General features: G+C 46.3%; 1 protein-coding gene across 1 annotated transcript; it reads left to right on the top strand.

Moving 5' to 3' along the window:
• Window positions 1–119: 119 nt before the first annotated feature.
• Window positions 120–10302, top strand: LOC131572898 (endogenous retrovirus group 3 member 1 Env polyprotein-like). Its single transcript, XM_058826326.1, has 2 exons — window positions 120–867; window positions 7258–10302. The coding sequence occupies exon 2, from the start codon at window positions 8310–8312 to the stop codon at window positions 9630–9632; it is 1323 nt and encodes a 440-aa protein (XP_058682309.1). The 5' UTR covers window positions 120–867; window positions 7258–8309; the 3' UTR covers window positions 9633–10302.
• Window positions 10303–16607: the final 6305 nt, after the last annotated feature.

Raw genomic sequence — 16607 nt, forward strand, 5'->3', positions numbered from 1 at the left:
AAGGCGGCATGGGGGGGTTGAGAGGGGGGCCGGTAGCGGGGGGTAGGAGGTCAGCGTGTTATAAATGAAAATCCTGAGGTTCAAATTGTATGTTCATGTTAAGGGGTTTTGGTGTTGTAAGTCCCGAAAGGGTTCATTGTTAAGGAGTTCTTACTTGTTTTATATTTGCATTTGTACCCCCATTCCTTACTCCCTCCCAACTCATCGGGTTTGGCCGCTGCTGCCCAAGAGGAACTTCCGCATTCCCATAAAGACTTGCACACCACTGCTGCCCAAGAAGAATTTCCTCATTTCCATAAAGACTTGCACACGGGTGCATATTAAAATCATATTACCACCTGGGAATGGAGACAGCTCTGGACAACGAGCCACCCTAGAAAAACATCTGGAGGACCACACTACGGAGACATCGGGGACATGGGGAGACTGGGTGCACCAATCTCAGTCCCGCAAGCTGGTCACCATAACCTGGGCAGGACTTGAAAGAGAAGACACCCCTAGACGTTCGAGCCTGAGATAGAGCCTCCGGGCAATCCCAGCAAGGATAGAGGCTCCAGTCCTGCCGACAGTGAGTGACGACAGGCCTGCGTGATCCTCCTCCTTGGCGTCGACCGCGGGGAGCAGCAGTGGCGGCGCGCACCCCGAGCCCCCACCTCTAGGCCCAGTTCTAATAAAGGCTTATTAATAGGAGCAGAAGGTCTCCTGGCCCTTTAATTTACATCAACTGGGGGCTCGTCTGGGATAAGCCACGCCCACGAGGACCAGGAAGGACTGGCCATCCACCTCGGACCCTTCATGGGATTGCTGGAGACGCCCGGACCATAGGACGGCCTTAGAGGGAGTCGACACCAAGGAGCGCCGGACTGGGTGAGAACCTCCGGTGGCGGGATCAGGAGGCGTGCGAGTGAGTGTGTGAGACGGGGGCCGGCAGTCCGGACCCCCGAAGTGAGTGGGACCCCCCAGTACCGCGGTTCCGGACTCCTGCGAGGGGGCCGGCCGGGAACAGGGGGAAGCGAGTGAGGCCCGAATAGGGTCCAGAGGAATGAGTGGAATCGTCTCCTGGGGGGTTTTGAAGGGCAGCGCGTTAGCGACCCCCAATGACTAAAATATCCCCTCAAAAGTGCCGGGACAGAGGGAGGGAGAATCCGGAACCCTAGGAACCGAATCCCGGGATAAGGCAACAAGGAGGAAACGAAGTCGGGGGCCTGTATAGGACAGAGAGGACTTCACAGTTTCTGTTTGGACCTGGCCTTTACGTCGAGACCTAGGGTGTTGGGAGGGGATAGTGCTTAACCCGTTGGGACCAAACCCTGGCATCTCGAGTAAGGAGGGATAAGGGTGTGGGGAAGAGATTAGCTCGTTGGGACCCCCACCAGACTCCCTACAGGGATAAGGGTAGAGGGAAGGGGCTAACAAGGGGAGGCCCTGTGAGGACCTTACCAAACTCCCCGCATTTTGTTAATTTAAGCAAGGAAGTTTTCCCCTTTCATTGGTTAGACGTGTCGCCTCTGACGTTGGGTGGAGGTGGTTCAGTTATAAGAATTAGAAATAATTATTGAGTTGGAGGTTTTTCCTAAGTTTTCTGAGTCTTTCAAAGTATCAGTTAATGGAAAGATTTATGTTTCCTCTGGCGTTGGGCGGAGGTGATTAATCAACAGTAATAATTAGACTTGGACAGAGAGGAGCAAGCTTTGGATTCCAATTGTGTTTGTGTTTCTTTGGTGACGGAATTTTGGGCAGAGAGGACAGGATGACTTGTTTTCAGTAGTTCTTCTTCGTAGTTAAGTTTGCAGAGATCAAAGTTGGGTGCATTAGCTGTTGTTTTGCCCGTCAGTATTTTTCTGTTCGGGTAGGGGCACGTTAATATATTTTGTGTTGAAACCCACTGATAAAGGAATGGGCCAGTGTGCGGGCAGACAGAGCTCGTCAAAGAGGAGAAACAAAAAGGTAATCTCTCCCAATAGCCCCCTCGGAAAGATGCTAGATAAATGGGAAGACAATGAAGTCACTAAGGGGCTTGATAAAATCAAGATGATCCATTATTGCATGGAGGAATGGCCAAAGTTAGAGCTAGAGTGGCCATGGTTCGGCTCTCAAGATGCGTGGATGTGTACACAACTTAAACAACACCTAAGAAATCAGCCCGAACCTGATGAGGAACAATTACTATATGCAGATTGCTGGGGACGCGAGAGCATAGGGAACAAAACGGTAAAGATCTGTAAACTTGAGAAAACAAGAGATGAGGGAGCAGATCAAAAGAAAGAACCACGGAGTGAGCGGTGGGACCCCCTTGACCACTTACCTCCCCCTTCCTACTCTGTACCTCCCCTAGAGCCTCTAGTTCCAATGTCAAGAATAGAGTCCCTTCCCTTGCAAGTGCCCATGCCGTCCTCTCCCCCTCCTTCTCAATTCTCGACCCCCTTACCACTTTCACCCCTTCAACCCTCTATTCTTCTCTCTCCTCCGCCTTCCCAAGCCCAAATCCCTCTATCACCTCCACAATTCCCCACACCCTTTCCATCGTCCCAGACCCCCACGTCCCTACCGACACCACCCCCACAAAATCCTACCCTTCCATTATCTTCCGTTGCCCAAGACTCTGTTCCTTCACTTTCTCCATCCTCCCAGACTTCTGTTTCTCCACCCCCTACCACAGGACAAGCCCAAGCTCCTTCACCACTTACATCCCAACTCCTGACTTCTAACTCCATCTCTCACACTATCCAGAGTCCCCTGGACTCATTGGTTTCCACCCTTAATCCCTCAATCTCCTCCGAACACCTATTAGCTAAAATAGCCACCCCCTTATCTCCAACAACCCAGCCAGTAATCACATCCCCCTCACCTGGGAGTGTCCCCAGACCCCCTTTACGATGGGAAGGGATAATCTCCTCTGCTAATGGTAATGCCTGTGTGGGAGGCTCACAGACATCTCAGACCTTAAGCCAGCCTCAAGACGGGATTCAAGATGAAGGCCCATATTGTAATACTAGGTCCAGGACCCTCTGTGCAGACCGGTTGTTCCCCTTACGGGAGGTACCGATGGGAGGGGTGTCAGGTGGGATTGGCTATGTGAATGCCCCTCTAACTTCTTTGGAAGTGAGAGGATTCAAGAAGGAAATGGGGAATTTAATCGAAGATCCAGTTGGGGTGGCACAACAGGTAAATCAATTCCTGGGGCCTAATATTTATACGTGGGGAGAACTGACCTCTATCTTGAGAATTTTATTCAGTCCAGAGGAAGTTAAGCTAAGATTTGGGACAGAGAAAATCAGGCAGGGCCCCCAGCGGATCGGAAGCTACCAATAGATGATCCGGGCTGGAACCCTAATCAGGCCCAGGATAGAAGAAACATGGAGAAATATCGGACCCTGATGATCTGGGGGATCAAGGAATCAGTACCAAAAGGGAGCAACACTAAGTTGGCCTTTGACTCAATGCAGGAGAAGGACGAGACGCCTGCTGCTTGGTTAAACAGGTTAAAGAAAAGCTTTCAACAATATTCCAACATAGATCCGGAAAGCCAGGAAGGGCAGGTTTTGTTGAAGGTACAATTTGTATCAAAGGCGTGGCCTGATATTAGAAGGAAACTGGAAAAAATTGAGGACTGGCAAGAGAAAGGGATTAATGACCTGTTGAAGGAGGTGTTACGGGTATATCTACGAAGAGAGGAGGAAAAGGCAAAGAATAAGGCTAGGATGATGATTGCTGTAGCACGGGAGGGACTAGGGACAAATGGAGGGGTGGTAGAAAGGAAAGAAAGCCCAAAACCCTCAGTAAAAAGGCCACAGGAAAAATCTAGCATATCGCTGTGGCGAACCAAACCAAGGCCTTATGAGGATATAGAAGGTGTTATTATTGCGGGGAGGTGGGACACCTCAGAAAGGATTATGGGAAGGCAAGCTTCGATGATGCAATAGCCAGGGAACAAGAAGCCCTGGAAAAGTTGCTGAAAGGTAAGGATTAGGGGTGTCAGGGGCTCTATACTCTGGGGGACCCGATGTATCACCTCACAGAGCCCCTGGTAAATTTTGAAGTGGGCCCCCATCACCAAGATTTTGAGTTTCTAGTAGATACTGGTGCTGACCGATCGAGTATTAATGAAATTCCATCTGGAATGACAATAGGGTCAAAGACTTGTGAGGTTGTTGGAGCAGAAGGAAGACCCTTCACAGTCCAGGTGCTAGAAGGGGTGGAGATCCGAGGAAATTCCCGGTGTTGTCGAGTAGACTTGGTTTATCTCCCAGACTTGGGGAGTAATTTACTAGGGAGGGACTTGCAAATCCAGCTAAGAGTTGGCATTTTCCCAGAAAAAGGGAGAATGGTAGTAAAGATGCTCAGATTAACTGAGGTTGACCTAGGACAAATCAACTTGGAGGTATGGGCAGAAGAAGGGAAATGTGGATTCATAAACATGACCCCCATACATGTGGAAATCCGGGAGGGACCTCCTATAAGGGTAAAACATTATCCTCTATCATTAGAGAGTAGGAAAGGGTTGGTGCCTATTATCGAGTCCCTGTTGAAAGCAGGCATCTTAGAAAATTGTATGTCCCCCCATAATACTCCAATCCTCGCAGTCAGGAAAGTTGAAAACAAGAATAGACTGGTGCAAGATCTGCCGCAAGTAAATAAAAGAACAGTCACTCGACATCCGACTGTGCAAAACCCATATACACTTCTAAGTAAAATCCCAGAGAAACATGCATGGTTCACAACAATTGACTTAAAAGATGCGTTTTGGGCTTGTACCCTGGCGGAGGAGTGTCGTAATTGGTTTGCGTTTGAATGGGAACACCCAGAGGGGAACAGAAAATCACAGCTAAGATGGACACGGCTACCCCAGGGATTCTGTGAATCACCGAACCTCTTTGGACAGGCCTTAGAAAAAATGCTAGAACCATTTGTCCCTGAAGATGAGGTGCAGATCTTGCAGTACGTAGATGATGTCTTAATATCAGGAGAAAAACAGGAGTCGGTTCGGGCAACCAGCATAAATCTCCTAAACCACTTGGCAACAATTGGCTTAAAAGTTTCCAAAAATAAACTACAATTTGTAGAACCCCAGGTAACTTACTTGGGTCATATAATTGGACATGGTTACAAGAAACTAAGTCCAGAAATGATCTCTGGGATTATGTCCATCACAGCTCCAAAAACAAAGAGAGATATCAGGAAAATATTAGGACTATTTGGCTACTGTAAATTATGGCTAGAAAATTATACCCAGAGTGTCAAATTCCTGTATGAGAAGCTGGTATGCCCAGACCCAATAGAATGGAACGAAACAGATGAGACCCAGTTAGAAAATTTAAAGAAACAACTATCGTCAGCACCAGTCCTAGGATTGCCAGATTTAGATAAGGAGTTCCACCTGTTTGTAAATGCAGAGGAGGGGATCGCCTACGGGGTATTAACGCAAGAGTGGGCAGGTTCGAAGAAGCCCATAGCTTATCTCTCAAAACTTTTAGATCCTGTAGCTCGGGGATGGCCGACCTGTCTTCAGGTAATTGCTGCCACTGCCCTACTGGTTGAGGAAGCCCAAAAACTAACGTTCCAAGGAAAAATCAGAGTATATACTCCACATGACATAAAAAGTATATTGAGCCAAGGGGCACACAAATGGCTTTCTGACTCCCGGATCCTAAAATATGAAATTGTATTGATGAATTCGGATAATCTTGAGTTAACCACTACAAAATTGTTAAATCCGGCACAATTTTTATTAGGGGAGCCAATGCCCGGCCTAGAGCACTAATGTCTAAATGCAAAGTCAGGGAAGACCTACGAGATGTTTCTTTGGGTTATGGAGAAGCTCTTTTTACTGATGGGTCCTCACGGGTAATAGATGGGAAGCGAATATCTGGTTATGCAATTGCAGCGGTATCTGAAGGTGGAGACATAAGAGTGTTAGAAAAAGGGAAGTTACCAACAAAGTGGTCAGCCCAACTATGTGAAGTATATGCATTAAAGAGAGGATTAGAGCTACTTGAAAAGAGGTGTGGGACAATCTACACCAATTCCAAGTATGCTTTTGGAATTGTCCACACCTTTGGCAAGATCTGGGAAGAAAGAGGATACTTGAATTCAAAGGGAAAATATTTAGCCCATCGAGAATTGATAAAGTCCACCTTAGATGCCCTAATGGCCCCCAGGGAGGTTGCAGTTGTCCGTATCAGAGGCCACCAAAAGGGGAATGCAATTGAGGTAGTTGGGAATCGGATTGCCGATCTGGCAGCAAAAGAGGCGGCACAAGGCCCCGGAGGACCCTCACAACTCCTGAAACTGACCAGCACTACAGATAGAAAAGAAGATACCCCAGTAAATACACCCATTTTAGTGAAAAAGAGATGAAGCTTATAAAGGAATTAAAACTGAAACAAAGACCTCAAGGGGAGTGGGTACTCCAAGACAGGAGGAAATTCCTAAGCAAAGCGTTGGCCCGCAGGGTATTGGATGAAATACACAAATTAATACATTGGGGAACACAGGGTCTATGTGACCATTTCTTGAGGGATAACATCTGCATAGGGGTTTATGATATAGCAAAGGCCATCACTCAGAGCTGCGTAACTTGTCAAAGTGATGAGGTGATGAGGAAACCCATACAGGGAGGGAGGGAACTAGCTGAGAGACCCTTCCAAAATGTGCAGGTTGATTTCACAGAAATGCCTCTAGCACAAGGATACAAACACCTGTTAGTGATCGTAGATCACCTGACCCATTGGCCAGAGGCTTTTCCCATTCGAAACGAAACAGCGAGAGTAGTAGTCAAAATACTTTTGGAACATATCATCCCCAGATATGGGTTAGTCAATAACATAGACTCGGACCAAGGCCCCCATTTCACACACTCCATGGCATCCCCAGAGCTCCGGTCGGGTAGAACGGATGAATAAGACCATAAAAACGACCCTAACCAAGCTGACTCTGGAGACTAAATTGGATTGGATCAAATGTCTCCCTTTAGCTTTATTACAGATAAGAACCCGACCTCGGGCAGACTTAGGGGTATCCCCTTACGAAACGTTATTTGGACTCCCCTTCTTAATTACTCCTTACAGCACTGCCCAGTATACTGAAGGGGAAGAAACCTCAAGGAGGTATTTGGAAACGGTTGTTAAAACTCTGGAAAACCTTAGGAAAAAGGGATATCTCCCCCAAACTCCTCCCTTAGAGGTAGACACACACCATATTAACCCTGGGGATTGGGTATTGGTAAAATCTTGGGCTAACTCTCCTCTCACTCCAAAGTTTGAAGGACCCTACCAAGTTCAACTCACCACACATACGGCTGTGAGAACCCGGGAAAAGGGGTGGACACACGTGACCCGAGTTAAAGGACCGGTGGCACCACCAGATGGGGAAGTAAACTCCGAAAAGGACCCCTCTAACTGGACTGTTGTTCCCAACACCAAAGATTTGAAAATAACCTTAAGGAGGAAACCCAGAGACTGAAGTCCCCAATCAGGAACTGGAATTACAACAGTTGTTGTTTTGATCTCTTAGCTGCAACATTTGTGGTTAAGTGTTTCTTTGAAAAGTTTGTGAAATAATGTTAAAGTATTTTCTAGTTGTGGTTAACTTGTAACTATTGTTATTATTACTTGAAAAGGTAAAAGAACCCCCGAATAAGGCTCCAATTTCCTAGCCAAGACTATATCCCTCACAGGGCAGCTTTTCCAAAACCAAAAACAACAACAGTAAGAAGGAGAAGGACAAAGGAGAAACAATAAAGCTGTAAGCCTTGGACCCAGAGCCCCTTAAACAGAGCGTGAGGAAAACCCCAAGAGGCAAGACCAGGGGAGATCAAACATGGTTCCTACTGGACTCTTGGGAGTCACAGACCAGAGGGAGCCTAAAAGGATCATCACAAGGCTCACAATAGGTCTGGTGATAACGATGTACCTCACCAATGCTATGGGGACAGACTCTTGCATGAAATGTTATTATGATGGGGAAGATCTAGGGTCCCTGGTAAGGGTCCACACAAATTTGAGTCCTTCTTGCTACAAAAAATCACAATTAGAGGAATGCCAGGAAAATGGGAAAACATATTGGATTACCAGAAATATGGCCACCTTTAGAGAACGTCTTCTGGGAGACTGCCCTATGAGGGATACTTGGTTGTGCTTTGAAAAGAATGGACCTGTAAAAGGTGAACCTGATGTGGTAAAGGAGAAAAGAGTGGACATGAGGGCGGGAAATGATGAATGGGAAAATTTGAGTGGGAAAAATTTGTTCATTGATTTAGTTGAAAAGATCAGCAAGGAATTGAATATTGTTGGGTATGTGGGAGCACTAAAATGTCTGATATTTGGCCTTGGGAGGGAATTAGCTTAAAACCTCGAGAAATTCTAAGCATAAAGCGAATTGGGGAGAACCAAAGAACACCAGGGTATCGGAGAAGAGAAAAGTGGGAATTAAAGGCTAAGGTAATTGGGGAAGATTGTATCCTACGAACTGGGAAAAGATATAGGACGCCGGTGGGGCGAATGGCATGCAAAAGATACCCTATAACAAAGAATCTAGGAACTAAATGGGTTCCCCAAGAGCCCAACCGATATTGGTCCTTAGAAAAAAGGGAAAAAGGATGCATTTATCACGAAGGATATAACCTTTACGAATTTGCAGAAAAAGGGATCAATCCCTTCTGCGGAATTAGGAGTCTATCCAAATATTGGGAATGCCCCTATGAGGACAGGGAGGGTTTTTGGGAAGCCCCGGATGATTTCTTTTGGATCTGTGGGGATGCAGCTTATACACATCTACCAGGAGACTGGTCAGGTAGCTGCACAATAGGGGTAATAAAGCCAGCTTTCTTCTTGCTCCCAAAAGAAGCTGGTCCAGATCTTGGAGTACCACTATATGACAACTTAAAGAGGCTCACAAAAAGAAAGAGGAGAAGCGTAATAAACACAGGAGGAACCCAGAATTGGAAAGGAAGAGTCTGGACCCCGGAGGAAATAATAAGAACTTATAGGCCAGCGACCTGGGCCCAGGATGGGTCCTGGGGATATAGGACCCCAATATACATGTTAAACAGAATAATCATACTCCAGGCTGTAATTGAAATAACATCGAATAAAACAGCCCTGGCTCTTGATCATATAAGTGACCAACTCTCTCAGACTCGAACAGTGGTGTACCAACTCCAACTAGCAGTAGATTACCTTCTCGCTGATGAGGGGGGAATCTGTGGGAAGTTCAACACCTCTGAATGCTGCCTAGAAATAGATTATAAAAGTGAAGTAATCCGGAACATTTCTAAAGAGATCAGAAAAATCTCCTATGTAGGAACTCAAGAATGGACACCAATCCTGAATACCGATTGGTGGGATAGTTTCTGGTCCTTTAAGGGCTGGTGGAAAAAGGTGGCATTCATTGGTATAGCAGGACTAGCTGGACTGTTATTTCTTCCCTGCGTCACACCATGTCTGATCAGAACGATTACCTCAGTAATACAGTCCAGCAGCACAATCTCTAACTCATTAGAAATAACCCAAGAGAAGGGAAAAACTAAGATCCTAATGTTGGAGAGTTCAGAACGGAAAGAAGCAAAAAGGGTGTATGAACAATACCAAAGACTAAAGAAGTTCCACTACCAGGAGCCTGAAACAACAAACTGACGCAGGCTGATGCCTGGTCAAATTAAAAGAGGGGGGATATTGTTATAAATGAAAATCCTGAGGTTCAAATTGTATGTTCATGTTAAGGGGTTTTGGTGTTGTAAGTCCCGAAAGGGTTCATTGTTAAGGAGTTCTTACTTGTTTTATATTTGCGTTTGTACCCCCATTTCTTACTCCCTCCCAACTCGTCGGGTTTGGCCGCTGCTGCCCAAGAGGAACTTCCGCATTCCCATAAAGACTTGCACACCACTGCTGCCCAAGAAGAATTTCCTCATTTCCATAAAGACTTGCACACGGGTGCATATTAAAATCATATTACCACCTGGGAATGGAGACAGCTCTGGACAACGAGCCACCCTAGAAAAACATCTGGAGGACCACACTACGGAGACATCGGGGACATGGGGAGACTGGGTGCACCAATCTCAGTCCCACAAGCTGGTCACCATAACCTGGGCAGGACTCGAAAGAGAAGACACCCCTAGACGTTCGAGCCTGAGATAGAGCCTCCGGGCAATCCCAGCAAGGATAGAGGCTCCAGTCCTGCCGACAGTGAGTGACGACAGGCCTGCATGATCCTCCTCCTCGGCGTCGACCACGGGGAGCAGCAGTGGCGGCGCGCACCCCGAGCCCCTACCTCTAGGCCCAGTTCTAATAAAGGCTTATTAATAGGAGCAGAAGGTCTCCTGGCCCCTTAATTTACATCAAGCGGACGTGTGGAGTGTCGTCGGAGCGGCGGCTGCAGTAACAAGTCGCGGATTTTTAGAAGGGACGGGTGAAGGGGTGAGCGCTGGAACGAGCGGCTTGGCGGCAGGGGTGCTGGGGGCTAGGGCACGGGGGCGGCGGGGGGCACGGAGGGGAGCCGCGGGAACGACGATGGGGAGGGTGGGCGGGGTGGAAGCGGAGTTTGTTGGGACTGGGGAAGGGGGGGGGGGCTGCTGAGTGCGGGGGGACAGCAGAGAGGGCTGCGTGGTCGGGGAGTGGGGGTACGCTGGTCTGGGCAGGCAGAAGGGGAACAACGCTGGGTGAGGTGGGGGGAGCTGATGGGGTCAGGTTGGACTGGGCAGCGTAGGCTGGAATTTCAGCAGGGAGCGGAGAAACAGGAGATGGAGGGAAATGGAACAGTGAGATAGGGGTTTTTCGGACTGCTGCCGGTTCTGGGAGTTGTGCAGCTTGAGCAGTGGTGTCAGGAGGTGCTGCGGGAAGAGAGGATACAGGCACAGCGACCGCCACGCGTGGCGGCGGGGACGCCGTGGGTACAGCAGGGTTAGTGTCAGCAGCGGCTAGTGTCGGCGCAGGAGCTGAGGCGGGACCCGCTGCTGATGGTGGGGCAGAATCCGTGGTGGCAGGAGGCAGCGGAGGGGTTAGGGAGAGGGGTGCAACGTGGCTTTGTAATGTAGTTAAAATATAAGCGGTAGATGCAATGACGGCAGCATGGAGCAACGCGGGAGGAGCGGGGGTTGCAACACTGGAGATAAGGCTCGTGGGGGGTGTGGAACACGGAGCAGGGTGCTCGCTGCTTGCAGCATTGGAGATGGGAGAGGGATTAGGATGGGGAGGGGGCGCTGCAGGATTCACCGAGGGGGATGGGGTTACAGGAACAGATTGCGAAATCACGAGGGCTGGGGGAGGTGATGCAGAGACACGCGGGACCGCGGATGCTGGAGTTAGTAACTTTCGGGGGGCGGGAATGGGCCTGGCTACGTTTCGGGTCTCCATGGCCGGGGACAAAAGCGCGACCGGAGTTGGATCTGGCATGACAGCCCTTAATGGCTATAGCTTATTAGTAAAGAGTCCTATAAGGGCACCACATGCTGGGATCAGGTTCGCAGCGGTCATATCGTGGTGGGAGATGCTATTAAAGAGTTTAATTCCAACTGTGTCCCAGAACTTTTTAGTAAATACAGCTGAGCGGTCAGTATTTGGGAAGTTAAGTAGAGTCCATTCTAAAAGATCTTTTAGTTCTTGTTTTGGTAAATTATTGGATTCAGAGCGTAATAAATGTTTTAGTCGCTTTTAGAGGTCTATGTCATTGTGATAGACAGAAACTCTTTTGTTCGCCTAAACATATAGATATGATGCTTTGCAAAACTGTGCTTTGTAAAATTGGGAGGAGGTTAAAGGTTGTTGAACTGCTGAGGCTCGCATAATAATTAACGGCCTGGCGAGATTTCTGGAATTCCAGAACAAGATAACCCTTAAAGGGAAAACAGTGAGAAAAGGTCAGCAGAGTAAAAGTGAGGAAGACTTTGAATCTTCATCTCACGACCACCAGAGAGCAGAATACGACCCCCTAATAACTAGAGACGCATGCGCAGAGACACCAGAGAAAGGACATGTAACCCAGAAGCCGTATCACTTAAAAGGAGAAACACGGAAGCTAGAAGCGCGGCAGTTTCGTGGAGAAGGGACGCCCCTTCTTCCTGTCGCCCGGCGCCATTCTTTCGCTTATTGCTTGCTTGCTGTAATTAATAAAACTTTTCTTTGATTGAACCATATCACTCTCTTGAGTGCATTCATAACAGTCATGACTGGAGTAAGATTGTCCCATGATTAAAACTCGTGCGCAGTAACCTCAGTACCGGAGAAAACAGCGTATCCAATCCCAGCTTTCCATGGGGGCTGGCCAGGCTCCCCTGCTGTGGCTCCAGACGCTGCTTTTCGGGTTCCTTCACCAAGCTCTGCTTCTAGCTGTCTAGTACAGTGTCGCAACACTGTAGTGAGCTCAGAACCCCTTTCCAGCACAGCACCCAGCGGTGCCAGGCACCTCGCTGCGCTACACTCATGGGCTGAGTCTCCCAGAGCTCCAAAAGACACCGATCCTCAGCGTCTCTGGACTCAGGAACTCCCCTCACAACTTTAAAGAGCTTCAGCCCAACTCACTGCTAAGCAGCGTGGTCCTTGCTCGCGGTACTGGAAAGGCAGGCACGACAGATACATTTTAACTACCATCCATGAGGGTCTCTTACAGCTGAAGAAAACTATCTGCTCCTGGCTGGCTCGCCAATCTGTAGGAGACCCTTTCTGGGGACGGTCTGAGACACGGCAAAGACTCCTGTAATTGAGTTAGGTGTTAGAAGTTTTTTTCAGGGCGTGGGATAGAGAGAGGGAGCCTGCTATGAGCCAGCAGATAGAGCTCAAAGCGGGCTCAGAGAACAATACAAAAGAGGGTAAAATATGAATACATGAGTTTAAGACTTAAGATTGCTAAGAAAGAGAGTAACAGAACAGAAGTGAGAGAGCCAGGAAAAAGAGATAAAGAGCAGGAAAGAGCAGCAAGAGAATGTAGTAAGAGAGACAACAAGAGAAAACAAGAGAACCAAGAGAACCAAGAGAGCAAACTCTCTTACAATTACTTATATGACCTATACATATGAATATTCTATTCCTTTACTAACCAATTGTCATGAGGTGACTTTACCTTTAAGGTGATTGTGAGAGCTAAGGAAGTTAAAGTTGCTGGGGACTGAAAGGAGTCTCTTCTCCTGACCAATTATTGGTCATTACTGGAAATTGACAGCAATTTTAACCATTGAAAAGGGAGATCAACTTGTGAACCCTACCTTAAGAAGTAAAGTCAGGGTACTTGGGTTCTCTTTTGTTTCTTGGCTGTGAAAGGTAACAGAGCTCCGGCTGGCCTCCCATTCTCCTGCCCAGCGGCTCCCAGCCGGGAGATGGCGGGGGGGGGGGGGGGGGGGGGGGGGGTGGGCCTGTGGGGCTTGCTCCGGGCTCTGGCCGGGCCAGGCCGGTCTCTAACTCCGCTGCAGTTTTTGCCATGATAGAATTCACCAGGAACTGCCTAGTAAAGAAAGAAAAGGGCTCTGAACCTGCAGCAAGCAGAGACAGTGACCACACGCTCCAGAGCAGCTATGAAGAACCTTCCATCGCAGACGGCTCCAGCTCCTGTTCAGCAGAGATCACCGAACCATCTACAAAAGCCTGGGCAAGATTTTAACTCTTTCATTACCCAGATGAGACTTGCGGATCAATCTTTTTATCCAGAGAGAGAAAAAGAGAGTGATCAACATGAAAAGAGACTTTATAAACTACCAGTGACAGGAAAGAAAAGAAGCTTCAGAAAAGGTACAAAATAAGGAGATGCTTTAATTAAGCTGAAATATCTTTCTGTTAAAACTATGGAGATGGACAATGAAGTCCTGAAAAGAACTCCTTTAATTCATGACAGAGTATGGGGAGGAATAGAGTGTTCAAGGTGTAAAATTTGAGTAAAAAGTAGAATAATTGTGATACAGTGAAGTGCTGGAAGATTTAGAGCCTTGAGAGGCAATGAGAAAACTGTTTTCCAGTAGAGCTCACAGAGACAGATGAAGAAGACTTTTGCTTTTGAATAATTCATCCTTAAAATGCCATCCCTAGACTCATGGCCCATACACACCTCAGAGTGATGTGAAATGGGAGGAGTGAGCTCTGATAACAGCAGTTCTGGGCAGCTGATATCAGGGCAATAAGAAACTATAACAGAAGTAGTTTTCTTGTGAGAAACTCCATAAATTAACAGAAAGAGACTTCTGTTTCTCTACAAAGACTGGTGAAAAGACTGTAGAAGGAATTGGGACTGTTTAAACCATCAAAGTTCTGAAGTTTTTGTCTTTGTTGTCATGTAAACAAAGGAATGGTTAGGTAGTAGGGGACAAAAAGAAGTTTTCTGGAAGTTTATTCTGGTGTTCTTATTATTGTAGTTTGTTAATAAACTTTCTTTATTCCTTTTAAGTTTTATGCCTGTTTTGCTCTTGTTCTAATCCATATCTCACAGCAAGAAATAAGTAAGTTTTTTGTTAGTTACTGGTTTAAAACCACAACACCAATCTTTCTAAGTATACTAATACAGTAACATTTGTGTGCAACCTATAGAAATTGCTATTTTTGCATATTTTTCGTTATCTCAGGGTCCTTCAGACCTTTCCCTATAAGGCTGGGGAGAGGGGTCTCAGCTTGGTTTTATTGCAGGAAAGAATGTGTTCTGGCATACCAGCCCGGTTTCTTTGAATTATTCAAACCGTGCTATCATTTGTATTTCTTCCTTAGCCTTTCTGGCTACAGAGTTATATTTATAATTTCTTTCTAATTCTACCTTCCCAACACTGTTCTGCCCATTTGCATTGCTAGATACCATAAATCAGAAACAAAATATTTGTAATCTGTCAAATTTTAAATGAAAATAAAATTTTTCATGTTAGATTCAGTTTTGTTTTCTTTCTAAATTCATAAAAGGGCTAAATTATGATTAAAAAATGCAAGTTGCAGAGTTTCAGGGTTTTATCTGTGTGTTGCTGCTATGGACACCATTTTGTCACCTCAGCTGTGGTATCAAGTGCGAAGTATAGTGAAGCAAATGTATTCAACAGCCAAGGTGTGAGACTTGCCTTGAATATGACATTCCACAGCAAAATCCTCTTGAAACATTTAGGATTGTCTTTTGGTTCTTTTCTTGCAGCAAACACAAGTTCAGTTTTGGGTAGCATATGTGGTATTCTCCAGCGAGCAAAAGCAAGAGAAGGCTACTGTAAATATGTTTTATTCAGCAAAATTAAATCTACAGCTTCTTAAAATTTTTCACTGGTTAAGTGGCAAGATGATAATAGTTTCATATTTTCAGAATTAATTTGAATATTTTGTTCAGAGGCTACTTAAAGTCTTTGACAATGGACTATAAGCCTTTTATGCAGAAGAAGCATTATAAACTTGTTTGCTTCAGAGGGAAATTACAGCTTTAACAGTGGAAGGAAGAGAGCAGATGCTTTGTCCAAGGTTAGCCCTTGACCATTTTGTGTTGTTAAATAGGCTGACCTATTTTGACTATTGTTGCATGTGACAGTAATGTCCTTTGCACTTTTCAAACCTCATGACATTCAATCCTAGAAATATTCATGGCAGACTTCTCAGGGACTCTGTGCCCATACACTGAAAGACAACATCCCCTTAAATGTTCTGCAGGCTTCCAAGTGTGTCTCTTTTCTTCCTAGCTAGTAATCAGAAATCTAGTATCCAAGTTGTTACTTAATGTAAGAGGTCATATGCATGTCATTGATGTGTTATAAAACTTAACTGCCATGGCAAAGTAATATTTTCTAGTTACTTCCACCATTGAGAAGTTTACAGAATAAACTGACTCCAGCAAGACTTTCAAAGGAGTATTTTTGATTGCAGGAAGAAGATGAGAGTTTCCCTTGCCTGTTGCAGAAATACAGGAGGGTCAACATTCAGCTGGTATTGCTTGAGTCTCAGAAGTGATACTCTGTTACCAACAGTGGTGAAAACAGAAGAGTTCACAAGCTTTTCCCCTGAGGATATTCCTGAATAATGTCAATGATATACCTGACACAGGTGTGTGGCAGCATGTATCCTATCATCACTGACAGAGCATCCATCTACTAACGTTACCAGCTAAAGCCAAATGCCTGCTTTGTTGGAACTACTGCCAAACAGTGAAATGTTCCTTCTGGAATATGCTACCTAACACTCTGCTACTAGCTCTGGCTAAGATGGCTGCTAGCCCAAGCCTCTTTTTTCTTTCTTTTGACTATCTGCTGTCAGTCACTTTGGACTTCTCTTCAGCAGCAGCTCCCAAACTGAACTGTAATCAGCCAGACTTCCTCTTCCTTATCACCCAAGCACTCAAGAAACATATTTGATTTAGGATTTTGTGGATTTTTCCCCAGCGCCGGTGAAACACCAAAATGGGCCCCTCCAGCTGTTCTGTGAAGCTACTGTGAAGGACTTGGTCAAAGCAGGCAAACTCTGTGAACTGCTCCTGCTAACATGAAAGGGTAGTACCCTTCAGTGTATGAATAACTCTCAGCGGAACTTGGGTGAAGTGCTGCAAACCTCATTATTTTGTCACCTTTTGTTGTAAATTTAAGCACACTTCTGGCACTTTTAGCAATAAAGTAGTTCCATGTTACAGCATACAGGCTTTCTGTCTTAGAAAGGCATTTGCTTTCTTTCTGTCTTTGA

The sequence above is a fragment of the Poecile atricapillus genome, chromosome Z (genome assembly GCF_030490865.1).
Source record: "Poecile atricapillus isolate bPoeAtr1 chromosome Z, bPoeAtr1.hap1, whole genome shotgun sequence".
In the NCBI taxonomy this organism is placed as follows: Eukaryota; Metazoa; Chordata; class Aves; order Passeriformes; family Paridae; genus Poecile; species Poecile atricapillus.